Source organism: Brachycentrus maculatus, unplaced genomic scaffold (genome assembly GCF_059751285.1).
Source record: "Brachycentrus maculatus isolate JH-2025_06_01 unplaced genomic scaffold, ASM5975128v1 h1tg000157l, whole genome shotgun sequence".
Taxonomy (NCBI): domain Eukaryota; kingdom Metazoa; phylum Arthropoda; class Insecta; order Trichoptera; family Brachycentridae; genus Brachycentrus; species Brachycentrus maculatus.
In genome coordinates this window covers 1,335,740-1,353,926 of record NW_028280910.1, presented here as the reverse complement: position 1 = coordinate 1,353,926, position 18,187 = coordinate 1,335,740, and the positions used below count along the sequence as shown (strand labels likewise).

Here is an 18,187-nt window from a genome sequence, read left to right as displayed (position 1 = left end):
CTAGCGTTCGTAAGGATGCTAACGGGATTGTTTGATTTTTCAAAACATGCTAAGGGGATTGTTTGAATTTCCACAACATGCTAAGAGAATTGTTTGAATTTTCACAAAATGCTAAGAGAATGGTTTGAATTTCCACAACATGCTAAGAGGATTGTTTGAATTTTCACAACATGCTACAGGGATTGTTTTGAAACTGTCCTCAGGCGCCGCCCTCAACAGCATCGAGTCGACGGAGCTACTGGCGCCCCGGCGTCCCAAGGCGCCGCGCCTGGACGCGCGGCAGCTATGCTCGGACGCGCTGGCAGAGCGCTATGGCGCGCTGGAGCCGCCGCCCTCGCCGCCCAGCCCCGCGGGCCTGGAGCCTGGCTCGCTGGTGGTGCTGGGCGCCGCGCCGCTGCGCGCCTACCTGGCGCAGCAGCTGGACGGCCGCATGCGCCTGTGCCCTGTCGACCTGCCCGAGGACGTGGTGCGCGCCATCGCCGGGCAGGTGGGCGTGACACCTGTATGAGTGCAGGAGAGCTTCTATACCGGACACAGGAGTGTCTTCTTCAAACCCTTATCCGCACCCACAGTGTTATCTTGATCGTTAACACATGAAGGAAAGATGATCAGCCCTCCGCTTCAGGGACCTTCTTCTCGTTCTAACCCTTATCCGCGCCCAATGGTGTATAGGGAACTTCATTATATAAACACAGTCTTATCTCGATCGTTAACACAAGAAGGAAATGTGATCAGCCCTGCGCTTCAGGGTCCAGTGAAATATGAAATAAATATTAGTGTAAAATCACTAATGTTTATTTTCACCCCCCCCCCTGGGAATCGGACCCGGGACCTCCAGCACGGTAGCTAAATACGCTAACCATTACACCACGGAGGCGGACTAGAAACTTTAAGTTACTAGTAAAAGTCAGAAGTGTACTTAGCAAAAAACTTTAGAATCAGAAAACTTAATAAATCATTCATTGTTGGCGATTTATCGCTAGATTTTTTTTGGTGTTTTCCAAGTGAAGTAACGAATTTCGACTTAAAGTTTTTTGCTAGCTATTTATTACTGGGGATGCTATGAAGGATGGCGTTTAGCTTTTACCACTTACATTTTTTAACCAGCAAACAGTTATCGCTGAAACCGACATGATCAGACTTGTCGGGCCCTTATTAGTCATAGTAAAATGCTGTTCCACCGAGGAATTTCAAATATTTACAGTCCCAATTTAAAAGTGAATGGTCACATTAGCTTGAAATTATCATTTGAAATTGTTTTTTTGCTGTTGAGATTAATATGATTTCTGTACTTTATTATTATTATTCTCTACTTTACCCGAGTGTAAACTCTATCACTAAATAGTAATTATTGACTCAATAGAGCACCCTAAGGGCGGAGACTGATCGGAGCCATTTGGTCGTAACGTAACACGTTACGATACGAGCATTTGTATAGTCAGTACAGCGAGCTGAGCGCTCCATCCATAGTTTCGGATGCTCGCCGCGAGCGATGTTACAACGTTACGTTACAACGAAATGCTCCGGTCAGTCTCCACCATGTCTGCTCTATTCCTCACTATCTATGTTTGATGAAAGATCAATTATATTTGAACTCAATATCTACTAAATCTTGTAAAACTGTAATTTGTGAGGATAAAATCCAATTATGTTCTTATGAATTAAATTTATATCTGTATATCCCATAGATTCAGTTTTTTGGAGATATTTTTTGTTAAAATAATATTCTACTCGGATAGTGGCTGGCAACGAAAACCCACTAAGGTTTTTGATAGTGGTTGCCATTGAAACGCCACTAAGCCTTTTGTTAGTGGTAAACATTGTAATGTCGCTAACCCTTTTGATTGTGGTAAACACTGTTCTGCCGTTAATCCTTTTGGCAGTGGTAAACATTGTAATGCCGCTAACCCTTTTGACTGTGGTAAACACTGTTCTGTCGTTAATCCTTTTGGTAGTGGTAAACATTGTTATGCCGCTAACCCTTTTGATTGTGGTAAACACTGTTCCGCCGTTAACCCTTTTGACAATGGTAAACATTGTTATGCCGCTAACCCTTCTGATTGTGGTAAATACTGTTCTGCCGTTAATCCTTTTGGTAGTGGTAAACATTGTAATGCCTTTTGATAGTGTTGTGCATTGAATAAGGTTTTTGGCAGTGGCAGAGAAACTGTGGGCATGTTGTCCAGTATAGTTGCCATTTGGAATTATCTTGTAAATTTCCTGGCACTGCTGTTTATTTCAGCGAAAACGAGTTGGAATGTGAGAATTCGATTATTGAATGTATATTTAAATTACAGCCTATCATGGCTGTTGGCAAAAATTTGTCCCAATCATTCCGGTTTTTACCAACAATTTTTTTTAGAAAGTCTTCAATGTTCCGCAGAGCTTCATCGGCCACAGACGACGTGGACTTGCGCTTTTGTTACGTGGACGTGAATTTCAGTCCCCAGTCTGGTAATATTGTTTCGGGTATTCTCAAATATGTGATGAATTTTACAAAGGAATTGCGTAAGCTTGACTCAAATTTTGTCAATTGATCTCGTAACGTTGAGATAAACTTATGTTTGGTGAAGGCCTTCTAAAGTTTCCTGGGAAGTTCTATGTTTTGGCAATTTGAGAACCGGAACAGTTTTTCACATAATCTGAGATCTGTTTTCGTTGCCTTCCGATAGAATTGATATTTGTTTATATCGTACATTCTATTAAATCCTGTATTTCCCGCGATAAGTATATCATGGTGTTCCTTTGACATTTGACGTATTTCCCCAGATGTCCCATCGTAACGAGGAACGTGCGTCCCGTTAAAGTGAATTGTTTTACTCGTTCCATATATCTGGATGGAAAAAAAGTTCTTTGAAATGAATACATTACAAAATGTTTTATTTTCTATCCGACTTCCACATTATCCGACACACAGTCTGACCAATACGGTATTGACAGCAACGGGTTCAACTACCCGTTTTGATTTGTTTTATTGTTTCCTTTCAGAAATATACCAATGGTTTGGCGGTTCGTTCTCATAGATTGGAATTCTAGATAAACTGACACACATTTCGAGTTGTCTTTTATTCATTGTAATATATTGAATAATCTAACTGTTCTATCTTTTATCTCCGACCGATTAGTTTGGATCAGGGATCGTTTTGTGACACGTGAAATTGATTGATATGAGCGATTTCTGGATGGAACAGCGGCTCCAAAGGTATGTGATCACTTGGAGATGTGTGTGTCAAGTGCCGGTGAGGGTTTTTGTTCCCGAATGGTAACAAGTGAGTTTCCAAGGAGATTGGAGAATGCATTCCGGTGCTGCTTCGCTTTCCTCTGTCCATGAACGTAATTTCTCTATAGTTTCGTTTTCCGTCTCTGTAAAAATGTCGCTTCCTCTAGCATCATATTCTCTCGTAGTTGGGTTATCAAATACATAAAACTGTATGTTCCGTTGGGTCTGTGGTAGAAGTTTGAAACCCAAACGCATACACTTGTATGAAATATTCTTTCCATCTTTCTGAAAGACTAATAGCAGTTTTCAGATGCTTCATCCGAGTTATTTCTTCCGCAATATGTGGGCGGCTGAATTGTTTTTTTCATGATTTGCCCTTTTACAAGTTTGCAAATCCGTTAAACTTTAGAGCCCCCACCCAAATGCGTACACTTGTATTAAATATTATTTCCATCTTTCTGAAAGACTGATGACTAATAGCAATTTTCAGATGCTTCATCCGAGTTATTTTTTTCATCACATGTAGGCGGCTGTTTTCATGATTTGTCCTTTCACGAGTTTGCAAATCTGTTAAACTTTAGAACCCACGCCCAAAAGTACACATATGCGAATGAAATATAAATATTCTGAAAGACTAATAGCAGTTTTCAGATGCTTCATCCGAGTTGTTTCTTTCACCACATGTAGGTGGCTGTTTTCATGATTTGTCCTTTTACGAGTTTGCAAATATGTCAAACATGCCCACACTCAAACACATACACTGGTATGAAATACATGTTGCATTTTTCTGCTCTAGTGTTTTCGAATGCACACATATGTTGTTGTTTATGTGGAAAGAATGTGTTGTTAATTCTAAATTCATTAAGGGCACAGAACTGTATCCATTTGTATTGTGTATTATTGTTGAATCTCTGTTTAACTCCGTTTAGTTCCTGATTTCCTATTCTCGCATCGAGGTCTCCGAAAACAATTAATTTATGATTGTATGAAATGTTTTCCATTACTTCCTGTAGTTTCAGATAGAATTCATCGGCCTCTCACTGTGGCTTAGATATATAAGGGGTGTACGCATACACTTATATGAAATATTCTTTCCATCTTTCTAAAAGACTAATGGAAGTTTTCATACGCTTCATCCGAGTTATTTCTTCCAGCACGTGTAGGCGACTCTTTTCATGATTTGCCCTTTTATAAGTTTGCAAATCTGTTAAACTGTCTACAGTCCACACCCGAACGCAATTTTTTATTTGCTCTACAATTTTGCAAATCGAAGATTTTGTACGTAAGTTGTGCGGGCTCTGTTCTCGTTGACTCGAATTGGATTTGAGAAATAGGTACATGCTAAAGAAGGTGGACAGATGAAGGTCTTGCCTGAGCCTGATGTTGGAGGTCGCAGTTAGGCCGCCGCATAATGGACAGAACAGTCTATTTTCGTACTAAAATTCAATAACTTTGAAACCAATGAGAATATTATCAAAACCATTGCTCACTCAACATGAATTCATACTAAGTTAATTTTATTCTTAGTATGAATTATTATAAGTCAACAAAGTACACTTTTTTAGAAGAAAAAAAGTTTGTTTTGAGATATCTATCTGTTTCTGGAAATGTTTAAGTCTACATAAATAGACGGGGATTCATCCTTAGTAAAATTAATTGCGGTCTGCCCGTCACTCTGAAGCCGAGTTAGCAGGCCGCTTTTCACTTTCGGGGATGAATTTCTTAATTTTTTAATTGTACTTGCTCGGGTTGATCTCCAGCTGACCTCAGTGCTTATAAATGAGAAAAGCTTATTTGATCCGCTCCAGAATGTTTTATTAATTTTGTGGATTTCTTCTTTTTTGACGATTCAGAAGACTGCACGTAGTCCTCGCATGGTCCAGTTTTACCCGTTTTTGATCCGGATAATGCGGATGTTTCCGCATCGTCGGAGTTAATGATTAATTCTGTATTCAACCAGTCTCGATTGTTAGCGATATGACAGTCCTTCTTTATTCGTTAATGAGATTAATATTGTCTATTGCAAGGGGGTATTGGTGAGAATTAATAATATATGGTCGTAAACAGATAGCGACAATGTGTGATGTAAATAAGGAGATCAGCTAAGCGTCGTCTTGATGTTGGCATCGAAGGATCCTGCAGGCGAAGATAGGGTGATTTGGAGTCCCGGTTGGAGAGTAGTACACGCCGTACTAGTACTCGAAGAATCGGAGTGTCACGGGGTGACTTTGAAGTGTCACGGGGTGAAAATAGAACATGTCATATTGCTGGTGACGGAATGAGATAATAGCCCATACATAGGCTATTATCCATCTCCATCTTTTATATTACCTCAGATCCTTAATCTCTCTCTTTTGGCTCTTTCTGATTTTCAATGGATTTTGCTATCCGATATTGCATCAGTCCGAGCGAAGTTCACGTGTCCATCCTTTGTGTAAAAACTGGAAATTACACTTCATCTAGAATGTGTTTTCGGTAGATGTCATTTCAGCTTTTTTTTAAGGAATAACCCGCAAAGCCTAGAGGCTTGTCTGCAAGTAGAATAGTAGGGATAGGGAAGGTGACTGTGAAAAACACATCACAAACACCCGGACCAATTGAAAATAAATCATTTTTAAATTTATTTTGCAAATAGCGGGAATCGAACCCGCGACGCCAGTTTCGCAGTCGAGCGTCTTTTGAGATTGTTTACTGTCAATTTCGGTGGGACTGAATTACATATATTAAAAATAAAAACATTGACAATTCAAATTCAAGTATAAGTTTATACCTTACGTAAGTGGTTAAAGCTAAAAATAATCCGTGTATAATAAATAAACGTTTATTTATTTTTATATTTTTTTATGGTGCTGTAATTAATTAATTACTTGTAAAAGATCTGTAAATGTCTCAATATTATAAATATAATATATTATTAATGTATTGTAATAACAAATTGTGAATAAAATGATGTGAAGACTGGAGAATAAAAACAATGTTTCGTTTATTTTGTAATAAAATATTTTATTTCCCTCGTCACAATCACAATCACGTGGCGTATAGAAAAAAGGAATTATAAAGATGGATATCCTGTTTTATGTATCAAATACATAAATAAACAAAAATTCACCAATTATTATTATTATTTTATAAAATTTCTTTTAATACATATTGAAAAAAAAAATACATTATCGGTCGAGTAAATTTGATTATGTTAATTCCAAATCCAGATATAATAGTTTTTTAAGAATGAAAAAAGTATGTAGCTGTTAAAATGCAACCAAGAAATGTCAGTACAAAACTTAAATCTAATTAAAAAGAAAACTCTACGAGTGAACACTCTACATACAACAAGAACAAAATATAATTTTTTGATATCTCATCAAAGATGAAGAAGACTATGGAAGTCTGGGCATTTACGGGGCTGACGACCGTCATAGTGAAGTTCTAGTGATTCAAGAACAATGTTTCAAAATTGGTTTATATATACATATAGAACTTCCAAGAATTTGAGTAGAGTGGTTGTCAATAATGGGTAGAATTGGTGAATGTTACACGTGTGTAAAGTGATCACTAAAACCAGCCTATGACGGTCGTCAGCCCCGTAAATGCCCAGACTCCATATTCTTCTTCATCTTTAATGAGATGTCCAAAAATGATATGAAAAATACTCCTATAATTGGAGATAATCCAGATTTGTGAACAAGTATTTGGACACACTCAAAATGTTGTAAAGAACAAAATACATTGCGAGTGCAAACACTTAATCCAATTATTTTAATCTATTTCACATATGGACAGTAAAAGTGGCAGTGTAAATTGATCACGATTATATTATTATTCACAAAATATATTGATGGATCTATGATACATATAGCAAAGATGAATTTTTTTTAAATGGTTCGGTTTGTGAGAACTCTTGTTACTTACACGGCAGTGTTCTTTATGAACTTAAAGAATATTTCATTTCAGACTATTGGTCCGTATTTATGGTTTACCAGGGTGCATTATTAACACATTGTTTGCGGGAAACGCTTAAAAGTTTCATTAACATACTGTTGGTAGAGAGCGGGAGACACTGATAAGCGTTTTATTTGCTTACCTTTGGTACAACGCGAGATGCCAAAAAAACATTATACACATCGGAGTTGGGTTTGCGGTTACTTGTGATTAGTATACAATCCTAACTAGTTAACTAATAAGGGTTGATGAAAAACCACCCGCCGACAATGTGTTAACACTTAAAGACATATCGCTCACTCCTTTCAAGAACGTAATAAATAAAAAATCGTCAATTTTCAGTTATGCATGTTTTCGGTATGCCCAAAAAATGTACTATATCCCACCAAAAGAGGCATATTTTTAACTTAATATTTACCCGCTACAGGGCAGAAAATGTTGTTTTTGCATTTTGAAGAAAAGGTAATGTTTAATTATTTTTTGAAATATACTAAATATTTTTCAAATGGAGAAAAAACCTTCAGGTTTTACCTCATAAGATCTGTTGCACAGTAAAAAGTTCAATAAGTGGCTTGATATTTATTTTTAATACATTGTGTTATATTTTTAAACTTTAAAAACGCTCTCCTGAAAAATCAAGTTTTTTTATTTATGACATTCTTGAAAGGAGTGAGCGATATGCCTAATATACAATAAAACATAATATACAACAAAAATAAATGTAATATTTACGCTTTTAAATTTCACTACTCGATGGCAAATATACTTACGAAATATATATTATAAATTTCAAAAGTATACCTTTCACTATATTCTATCATCAATTGATATTTCGTAAGAATATCCCGCCATGGAGTGATGAAATTTTAGGCTTACGCAGTCAACCTCTCCGTGCATACAGCCCCAACTGTGAAGCCATAAAATAGCAGGTCAGATAGCGTATGGCCCCACTGCAGGGACGTAGTGGATTATCTCTCCAATATTCCCAGATTATGTCGGGATTTGAGCTACCAACACCGTATTTTGATGATACAATACAATGAAATCATTTATCGGCTAGTTATATATTTTACCAACTGAACAAACCATGTTTTGAAATGTCACCAACACATTTCAGACAGGTATTTTTTACGCTTGCGAAATACTGGTAGTGAATTTTTATAATTACATACACATAGTTAAGACCTTGACACATTTCGGACAGGTGTTTTTTACGCCTGCAGACCACTCTCGACGGGATTTGATAATCTTAACAAAGAGATTGGTACAAAATATTCATATAAAAACATTAAATATTTAATTCCTTCTTTTCTGACTTCCTAACGGGAAGGGTAAAAGTACCCTTCCCGTTCATAAGCATCAATCAACTGTAAGAGTAGAAATACTCGTTTTTTTTAATAATTTTGGATATTACTTATAACCCTTATCCGCACCCAATGGTGCATAAGGCACTGCATCGAATTGACGCAGTGTTATCTTGATCATTACTTACATGAAGGCAAGGTGATCACTCTTGCGCTTCAGGAACCAGTGCAGGGTAATATTAAATAAATATTACAATGTAAAATTACTAATATTTATTTTCACCCCCCCCTGGGAATCAAACCCGGACCTCCAGCACGGTAGTTAAACACGCTGACCATTACACTATAGAGGCGGACAAAATTTTGGATATATTACCCAAAAATTTTCAATGGAATTCTACCGGCTGTCCGCAGTTATAATAAATACCTTTCCCGTCCAAAGTGTGTTAATATCTTACTACTCGAGAGATTAAAGTGTTGAGTTTGCAAAATGAATGCGGTATCCGACGCATGTTTCTGGCAAAATTGTGCAGTTAAGTGTTGGTAGACTACTAGAGACGACTAGTACTAAGTGTTAGTAGACTTCCATGATGTCAGAGGGCAGCCACCGGGCGGAGTCGATGGCGTCCCACAGGGAGCGGTCTTTCTCGATGGCGTCCCGATTCATCTGCTCCACGTCCAGGGGGACCTTGTGATCTGCAATTTGTTTATTTATTTTAAAATGTATTACATAAGTCATATATAAATTAGTCCCGATGAGAGATTTCCATTTCTCATTTTGGGACATGGGATTAAGGTTAACAAGACTTAACACAATGATTAACACATTGTGTACGGTGTGCACATATTTGTGCGTTTCAGAAACCTTGTGTGGTGGCGGGGTGCACATTTTTGTGCATTTCGGCTACCTTCAATTTAGTATACAAAAAACACGTCATAAACTTCTAATCTCTTGGCCTTTTTGCTTTTATTGTGAAGTGGATAGATGTCGTTGTAATATAAAAAAATAATACTGATATTTACTGGTTCAAAACATAGCTAATGGTCGTAATCTGTTTTGAAGGAAATGTTACAAATTAACTTTAAACAATGGATACAGACTGTGCGTTTTTTTCTTTGTCCTAAAATGAAATAAAATACAAAGATCATTGTCCTTTACTTTAAGTCGGCAGTTGGTACTTACAAAGCAATAAACGCGTGTGGGGAAAGCCCATAAATCATTTTTTATTTGAAGATTTTGAGTTTTCGGCGGTTGTTAAACTGTGTTGTTATTTTCTAATATTTTATTAGTGTTTTTAACATTTTTTTTACTTTTGTGATTTGTGGACTAACATGATTTTATTTTGAGACGTTAGAGACCATTTAACCGTTTTTGTATTGTTTTCGAGTTCAACCACAAGTTCAAAATATGAAGCTCACTGACATATTTTATATTTCCGGACAGCTGTCTAATGTCGCCCGCTTCAAGATACAGTTTTATCAAAACATTGCCGTAACTAATGTGTTAAGAAAACACTTGTTTTTATACAACTTGAGTTTATTAACCCTTAGAGTGCGAACTGTCGATAGATCGACTCTATATTAATGCGTATAAAGTGCGGAGCGTCGGAATACCTAATTTGATTTAGGTATCGACCTGTACGGACTTGCGCGCGCATGTATAACGTTTTTAATAAGTTAATACCATTTATAAATAACCATTTACAATTATTTTGCTGAGAATTTAAAATTAATTTTTGAATTTTTTTAAGTAATTTTTTTTATTTCTACCTACAAAATGTCAAATTCGTCGAGTAGTGATGATGAAAAGCAATTAGCAATTTATGCATAATGTGAAAATAAGCTCAGCACTATAAGGGTTAGTGACTACTAGTTTCGGAAGCTAAACTTCTATCGTCAGGTCTACATAATTATTATCATTATTAATATTGTTATTATTCAGACCTGACGGTGGAAGTTTAGCTTCCGAAACTAGTAGTCATTAATAAACTCGAAGTGGTATAAAAACAAGTGTTTCCTTAATCATTGTTACATGTCTTACCACAAAGTAAATGCCGAAACAATAAATAAAGACTTAACATAAACAAGTTTTAAAAAATTAAACAAAATTAACACATTTGACGTATTTGTTTTTTTCTTTTCTTAAAATATTATTTTTCTATTGAAAAAAAAAGTGTTTCTTCGAAATAAATATAAAATATGTGGAGGTCCTCACCAAAACGTTACATTTCCAGTATAAATGATTTTAAGTAGTCAGGAATCCTAGCTTGTAAAATTGTTACGTTTTGGTGCGATTTAAATTGATTTAACACAGGATTGGTCACGTTTTGTCGCAACTTTAATTAAGATTTCGATAGAATACAGTAAACAGAACAGATTTCCATTTAACCTTTTAACCGCGTTAACTTTGTTCCTAAGAGACAAATGATTACTTTTATCATGTATTTAATTAAGAAACGATTTATTTTCCTAAACAAAAAGTTCAATGGGATTCATTGTGCCTTTTTGGTACTCTATAATACACGTGTGTCACATTATTCTTGAAATATATCGTAATATAAACAAATTGGATCGTAACATAAATAAATCAAAGCACGCATTGTGTGTCACTCTTACCCACTGGCGATGCGTAGCGTCGAGAGTGAGACAGATATAGGGCATGATTATGGCGCGGACTAATTACCGACCGCAAGAAAAATTAGGGATCTGTTCTTTTATTTATCCTTGTGATGTTACAAATTATTAGTTAGATATTTCAACAGATGTCATAAGGCCAAGGATTGACGTATTATTTCATCCAAAGTTCCACACCATGAAAAAATCCCTCTAAGTTGAACTGAGGTTCGAAACTTGGAGCAATGTAAAAACACAAACGCGCTGTCAGCCGCGTATGGGGCATGTTTTGTTAAAACACATACGGTTATGCGAGCCGCGTGGATCCGGTTAAAGGATTTGTTGTGCAATATTGGAAATGCAACTTTTTGGACCTTCACATCTGGTTTCGAAAAGAAAAGAGTTATTGAAAGGTTAGAAGTTTTGAAAAATTAAAAACCAATATTTCAATATTTATTCCAAAAAAAATTATGCATGAAAACTTTAATTTATAAGTTTTAACGTTCGATATCTTGGCCTTAAACTGCGACTGTGATACATCGGCACGACTTCCAGAAAATTCAAAACAAGAATCAGCGAGTATAATTAAATTTAAGAAATAAGAATTTTTAGTTGAGTTCTCTGCGATTTAATAACAATCACACATATAACAATAACATAGAAATACTAAAAGTTATTACTATTATTTTTTGACATCTCAACAAAGATGAAGAAGAATATGGAAGTCTGGCCATTTACAGGGCTTATGACCATCAAAAGCTGCTTTAAGTGATCGCTTTACACACATGTAACATTCACCAACTCTACCCACGATTGAAAACCACACTACTCAAATTCTTGGAACTTCTATATATCGTAGTCATACAGGAGAAAGTGACCAAGTGCATTGTTTTACAAAAACGTGATCATTGACTATTTGATATCTTATTAGATTAATATTGCCCTGAAAAAATTCCCAAAGGATTTTAAGCTTGGAAGTATAATATATTGACTTGTTAAAAATGACTAACTGCATTGGTGTTTATTTTCTTGCCAAGCAAAAGTGACTTAAATGGCCCTCCTGAACATTTTACATTTTGGTAGTTGGTCACTTTCTCCTGTACGACTACAATATATTGTTCAAATTTGAAACATATTGCTCCAATTGACTAGAATTTCACTAGAGACATCTATGATTAGATGAAAGAAGCATCTACAACATAAAAATAGCTCCTAATCGGAGATAATCCAGATTTGTGAACAAGTATTCGGACACATTCAAAATATTATGAAAGTTCTTAGAGTGAAGAGTCAAAATGGTTAGGTTGGGATGAGGGAAGGCTACCTATGAGGGCGAGGCTCCTGTCCGCGGTGGAGGGCGGGGGGTGCGAAGTGTCGGGTGCGGGGGCGGGGGCCTCCTCGCCCGCGCCCCCCGCCCCCGCGCCCCCGTTCGCCCCGTAGTAGCCCGACCAGGCGGCCGAGTAGTTCTGCCAGTAGGCCGACGGGTCGTAGTACTGCTGCTGGCTGTACTCCTGCAATCACACAAACATCAAGTGCTGATACATGGCAAAACAAAAAGTGCACATCTATATCATTATCGATCAAATCACAAATTCATTTGCATTATTTTATTTCTCACTGCTTTCAACAACGTCATATATCAAAAATCGTCAATTTTCAGTTGTGCATGTTTACGGAATGCCCAGAAAATGTACTACATCCCAGCAAAAGCGGCATATTTTTAACTTAATATTTACCCGCTACAGGGCAGAAAGTGTTGTTTTTGCATTTTCAAGAAAAGGTAATGTTTAATTATTTTTTTAAATATACTAAATATTTTTCAAAAGGAGAAAAAACATTCAGGTTTTAGCTAAAAAGTTCAATAAGTGGCTTGATATGTATTTTTAATACATTGAATAATATTTTTAAACTTTAAAAACGATCTCCTGAAAAATCAAGTTTTTTTTATATATGACGTTGTTGAAAGGAGTGAGCGATATCTGTATTTATACAGGTCTTTCAAATGCAATAAATATTACAAAATCTATTGGACACATGTTTTGGTGCATTCCGCATCATTTTCAAAAACCGTATGTATTTAAGATAAGATAGATAGATTTTAAAGAATAGTGCTATTCACTAAGTAAAACTTAAATCAAAAATTGATACATTTTACCACAGAGTGACTGCCGAATCAATTAATGATGTTTCATGTTCATGATGTTTATTGTTATTAATGACTGAAACACATCGCATCATTCAGCCATTTGATTGCATAAACAATGTTCTTAGATTATACAAATGTGCCCTCGCCACAGAAAAATTCAGTGAGGCCACATTATTGTACAGTAAGTCAAGTAAACATTAAGTCAAAAATATGCCGCTTCTGCTGGGATATAGTACATTTTCTGGGCATTCCGAAAACATGCACAACTGAAAATTGACATTTTTTTTTACATATGACGTTGTTGAAAAGAGTGAGCGATATGTGAAAACAGAATAGATCTACATGCAAATGAAAATGAAAATGTGAAAAGAATCCCGATCGCAACACACACGTAACTAACAAGGAAGAAATCAAAATGACGACTTAGTTGTTAATCGCATCCTGTGGTCAGTAAAGGTGGAGGGAAAGGGTGCAAGGCATGAGCCAGGGCCATTTCTCTCATTTTCTCTCTCACTTTCCTATCAACACAAAACTATGTGTAAATAAAAGACTTGAGAATTTTTTTAATTTTTAAAATCGTGTAAGTACCAATTCACGTAAGTTGAAATCGCGTAAGTAGAGGACTGTAATTTGTTATTTGTAATTAAGAAGTAAATTAATTAAAGGATAGTCAAAAATGATGATTATGATGATGAATTTAAAGCCATCATATCACTCACAGTGGGGACGGTGATGAACTGCTGCGTGCTGCCGCTGCTGCCGTTGGAGGCGCTCTTGGGTTTGGGGACGGCGTTGCATATCTTGAGCAGCTTGGATCCGAGGCCGGAGTAGCCGTTCATGGCCCACAGCGCGTGCTTCTGCTCCTCCTCGCTGCCGAACCGCACAAACCCGTACCCCTTGCTGAACCCAGAAGTGTCCAAGATCACTGCCGACAGCATTTTAAATATTACTGACTTTTCTAACCCCTATACCCACCCATTGGTTTATAGGGTGCTGTAATATTTAATTGTTAATTGTATGAAGGCAAGACGAATTGTATTGCTCTACAAATTCATGGATCTTAAAGTAGGATATATGTAATAGGATAAAGGTAACATAAGTGAAAGAGTTCAGAGTGAAAGACAATGGTATAATGGAAAGTTAATGGAGGAGGTTTTACAGAACATTGGTTTTATTAACAAAAAACGCCTCAATAGCTAGGGCAATCGGAGTCGCATTAACACATTATTTGCGGGGAACGCTAAAAAGTGTCCTATTTGTTTACTTTTTGTAGAGTGAGACGCCAAAAAACATTATACATATAGGAAATTATGTTTGTGGTTACTTGTAATTTATATACTACCTTAATTAGCATACTAATTAGGATTGGGGTTGATTAAAAAACCGCCTGACAACAATGTATTACCACACTAAGGACGGGAAATGTATTTCTACCCGTTCGGTCCATTAATGCTTAAGGACGGGAAGAGTATTTTTACTGGCCTCATTTCAAAGGCAGAAAAGAAATTATTTAATGTTTTTATATTTATATTATGTACCAATCCTCTTTGTTAAGGTCTAAACCAGTGATCAAGGTAGCTCGTGAGCTACCGGTAGCTCGCCGAGGCTTTTTCGGTGGCTCGTGTAGGTTATTAAATTTGCCTAGTAAATTTTCTTATTATGTTAATTTTTATATCATACCTATTACCAATTATTATTTTGTTTATAAATAAATATTGAAAGTACGCATTTAAAGTTGTATTGTTAATCTGATGTTCTAATTTATTTAAACTGATATAAAAATATTATGTGTGGTACGGTACGATGAGGCCGTTGATAAAAAACTTTAAAATGGGAATTTGTATGGGTAGTTTACCAGACAAGTTCAATTTCTGAAAGTATCTCTCATCCTTGTTGAGTTTTGAGACCACTGGTCTAAACTATATGTACATAATTATCAAATCCTGTCGCCAGCGGTCAGCAGGCGTAAAACCCGTACGAAATGTGTTAACATAAGGAATTAGACACAGACCATAATATGGTATCAAAGTTCATTTTTAAAAAGGGAAAATTGACCATCAACCTACCCTTGGCCGTCTTGATGGAGGAATACTTCTGCGAGAAGACTCTGTAAAGGCTGTAGTCATCCACGTCGGTGGTGAGGTCGCCCACCCACAGGGAGAACTCCCGCTCCATGGGCGCCTGCGCCTTGCTCTCGCGGCTGGCGTTGTTGAGCCGGAAACGCACCACGGGGTTGGTGCCTGGGATGGGTTTGCCGTTGAGCTTGTGCATCGCGTCAATGGCCGCCTCGTCCGTCGCAAAGTGCACAAAACAGTAGCCGGCCGGCTCGCCCGTGTACTTGTTGCGCATCACCTGTGATATTCAGATATTCAAACGGACACTCATTCATGGATATTCACCGGTATCGAGACATGTCGCTCACTCCTTTCAAGAACGTCATAAATCGAAAATTGTAAATTTTCAGTTGTGCGTGTTTTCGGAATGCCCAGAAAATGTACTATATCCCAGCAAAATATTGAGGCATATTTTTAACTTAATATTTACCCGCTACAGGGCAGAAAGTGTTGTTTTTGCATTTTGAATAAAATGTATTGTCTAGTTATTTTTTTTAAATATACTAAATATTTTTCAAATGGAGAAAAAACCTTCAGATTTTATCTAAAAAGATCTGTTGCACAGTAAAAAGTTCAAAAAGTGGCTTGATATTTATTTTTAATGCATTGTATTATATTTTTAAACTTTAAAAACGTTCTCCTGAAAAATCAAGTATTTTGATTTATGACGTTCTTGAAAGGAGTGCGCGATGTGTAAAGCCAGTATCTGCTATATTAGCAAACAGCTGTAAAGGTACAGACACACATGCTACTGTGAACCTTTCCCTTACGGTGCTAAAAACTTCCACGTGTAATGGTGATTTTGTAAACCATTTGTAAATGGAAAAAATGTGAATACTTCTAAATGTTTCTTTAATTGAACATAGTTGAAGTTGAAATGTAACAATTCTGTAATGTTAGCTCTGATAAGTATCTTAAAACGAGAAAAAAATACATGGGAAGTGGCCGCCATACCTGACGTAGCAACACAAGTGCCGCGCAGGACGACTTGTGCGTTACTAAAAGGAAATCGGCAGAAACAGTATCAAACCGCATACGCGTGTACACAAAGCACAGCGCGCACGCACACACTGAGAAACGTTTGTGTATTTAGTGATATTATCCCCGATTTTTTCAGAAATTATTTATTTTTGTCGCTGCAAATGAATAATTTTATATTACACCCATACCTCGCTATACGGATGTCTTTATATGGCATTTCGCTATAACGGCCCTCTTCAATTAAGGCACGTTTTCGATTTACGGCCTAAAATGTTTCGCTATAATGGCAAAAAAAACTTTTTTCGATGTCGATATATCTACACGTTGCCAATCACTGAAGAACGAAAAAGACAAGAAGGCGAGACAAACAACGTTGGGCAATTATTTTAAGCCAGGCCCATCCTTACCAGCGAAAAATGATGGCGACAGTGATCTGTAGGTTACCATTTCTTCATCGTCTGCAGACTGAAGTCATTTTAAAAAAATATGTATGTACACATACACATGTTTTAACGTGCAGTTGTTTAATTTTTTTTATAGATTATTGTTGATTTTTGGAGTCTGTTATTATTTTTTTTGTACAAATGTATGTACTTGTTACGCATGTATTTTTGATTTAAATGAAATAAAAAGATAAAATACATTTTGAATGATAAGCCACGTTACATTTTTAACAAATTTGGAACCGATCCCATTGAATTTGTATGAATTTATACTAGAATAATTGATGCCTTGTACGGCTTTTCACTTTGCGGCCAAGTTTCGTGGAACGTATCTAGGCCGTAAAGCGAGGTATGGGTGTATAATACTTTTGACCGCATTCAGTCATGAATCTTCTCATTCAGTCTTTGCACATTCTTTGCCTTTTTTACATTCATGCATCTCCTCATACATACCCGACGATTATTACGACTCCTGACCCGGCCGCTTTCAAGTATTTGACATGCCTGATTGTGCCAAGTTTTCCTCGGTCTTCCTCTGCGTTTTTTTCCAACTACATTCGCCTCATAAATTTGTTTAACCGTTCTTTCCTCACTCATACGTTCCACATGTCCAAACCATCTCAACACACCTTTCTTAATTTTATCGATAATGCTTATGTCAGCCGTGCATTCTTTCCTTTTTTGTCAATGTGTAATTTAAAAAATTGCAGGTACCTTGACATTTTGAGGATGTTCTCCCATCTTCTGGAATGCAGCCATGATGAAGCTTTCGGTCATATTGGCCTCCAACTAAGGATACAGAAAACATCATCATTATTAAGAAAACGATTCCTCTAGCGACGATAATATGAACATATAAGTGTATTATTTTTTTTTTTTTTGACATCTCATCAAACATGAAGAAGAATATGAAAGTCTGGGCATCAGCCGATGACGGTCGTCAGCCCCGTAAATGCCCAGACTTCCATATTCTTCTTCATCTTTGATGAGATGTCAAAAAATAATATGAAAATAACTCCTGTAATTGGAGATAATCTAGATTTTGTGAACAAGTATTTGGACACACTCAAAATGTTGTAAACATATAAGTGAATAATAATACAACGGGGTCCCTTATGCACCATTGGATGCGAATAAGGGGGAAAATGAAAAGGAATTATGGAAAGAATTGAAGCGTTTAACAAGATTTTAATTTGCAATCATGTTAGTTAGGTTATATTTCAGAGCCGGAATTGGATTGAATTTAACTTACATTTCCCATCCAAAGCTGGCAATGTACCGTCGGATTCATGATGCAAGGTTTATTTATACTTTGTCTTACACTTTTAACTTTATGAAACTGCACACTAGTTAATATTTTAAAAAACTATATTACTTATTGAATCCCGGTCAAAACGTCAAAACACGAAAGAAAATAAATATTTCGT

At 36.5% G+C, this 18,187-nt stretch overlaps 2 protein-coding genes across 3 annotated transcripts in view; one reads left to right on the top strand and one right to left on the bottom strand.

Moving 5' to 3' along the window:
• The window catches only part of Bdp1 (transcription factor TFIIIB component B'' homolog Bdp1), a 25,131-nt gene extending 16,764 nt beyond the window's left edge, over nt 1-8,367 (top strand). For both annotated transcript variants that reach the window (XM_088261482.1, XM_088261484.1), the window contains exon 6: nt 204-8,367. In XM_088261482.1, the coding sequence (XP_088117608.1) occupies nt 204-508 (305 nt within the window). In that variant the 3' untranslated portion in view covers nt 509-8,367. The remainder of the gene's footprint in view (nt 1-203) is intronic.
• Secp43 (tRNA Selenocysteine associated protein) lies at nt 7,753-18,187 on the bottom strand. The gene is made up of 6 exons (XM_088261485.1): nt 18,013-18,187; nt 17,475-17,549; nt 15,289-15,574; nt 13,942-14,147; nt 12,401-12,587; nt 7,753-9,159 (listed from the first exon to the last, which is right to left on the bottom strand). Exons 1-6 carry the CDS (start codon nt 18,049-18,051, stop codon nt 9,038-9,040), a joined length of 915 nt encoding a protein of 304 aa, XP_088117611.1. The 5' UTR covers nt 18,052-18,187; the 3' UTR covers nt 7,753-9,037.

Bases quoted from the DNA above. Each gene is read 5' to 3' on its own strand.
- Secp43 (XM_088261485.1), bottom strand. From the start codon at position 18,051: ATGAATCCGACGGTACATTGCCAGCTTTGGATGGGAAAT. The intron at 14,148-15,288 runs GTAGGTTGATGG...TGCTGTCGGCAG, and splicing joins CTCCATCAAGACGGCCAAGG to TGATCTTGGACACTTCTGGG. The intron at 9,160-12,400 runs GTAGCCTTCCCT...AACAAATTGCAG, and splicing joins CAGGAGCCTCGCCCTCATAG to ATCACAAGGTCCCCCTGGAC.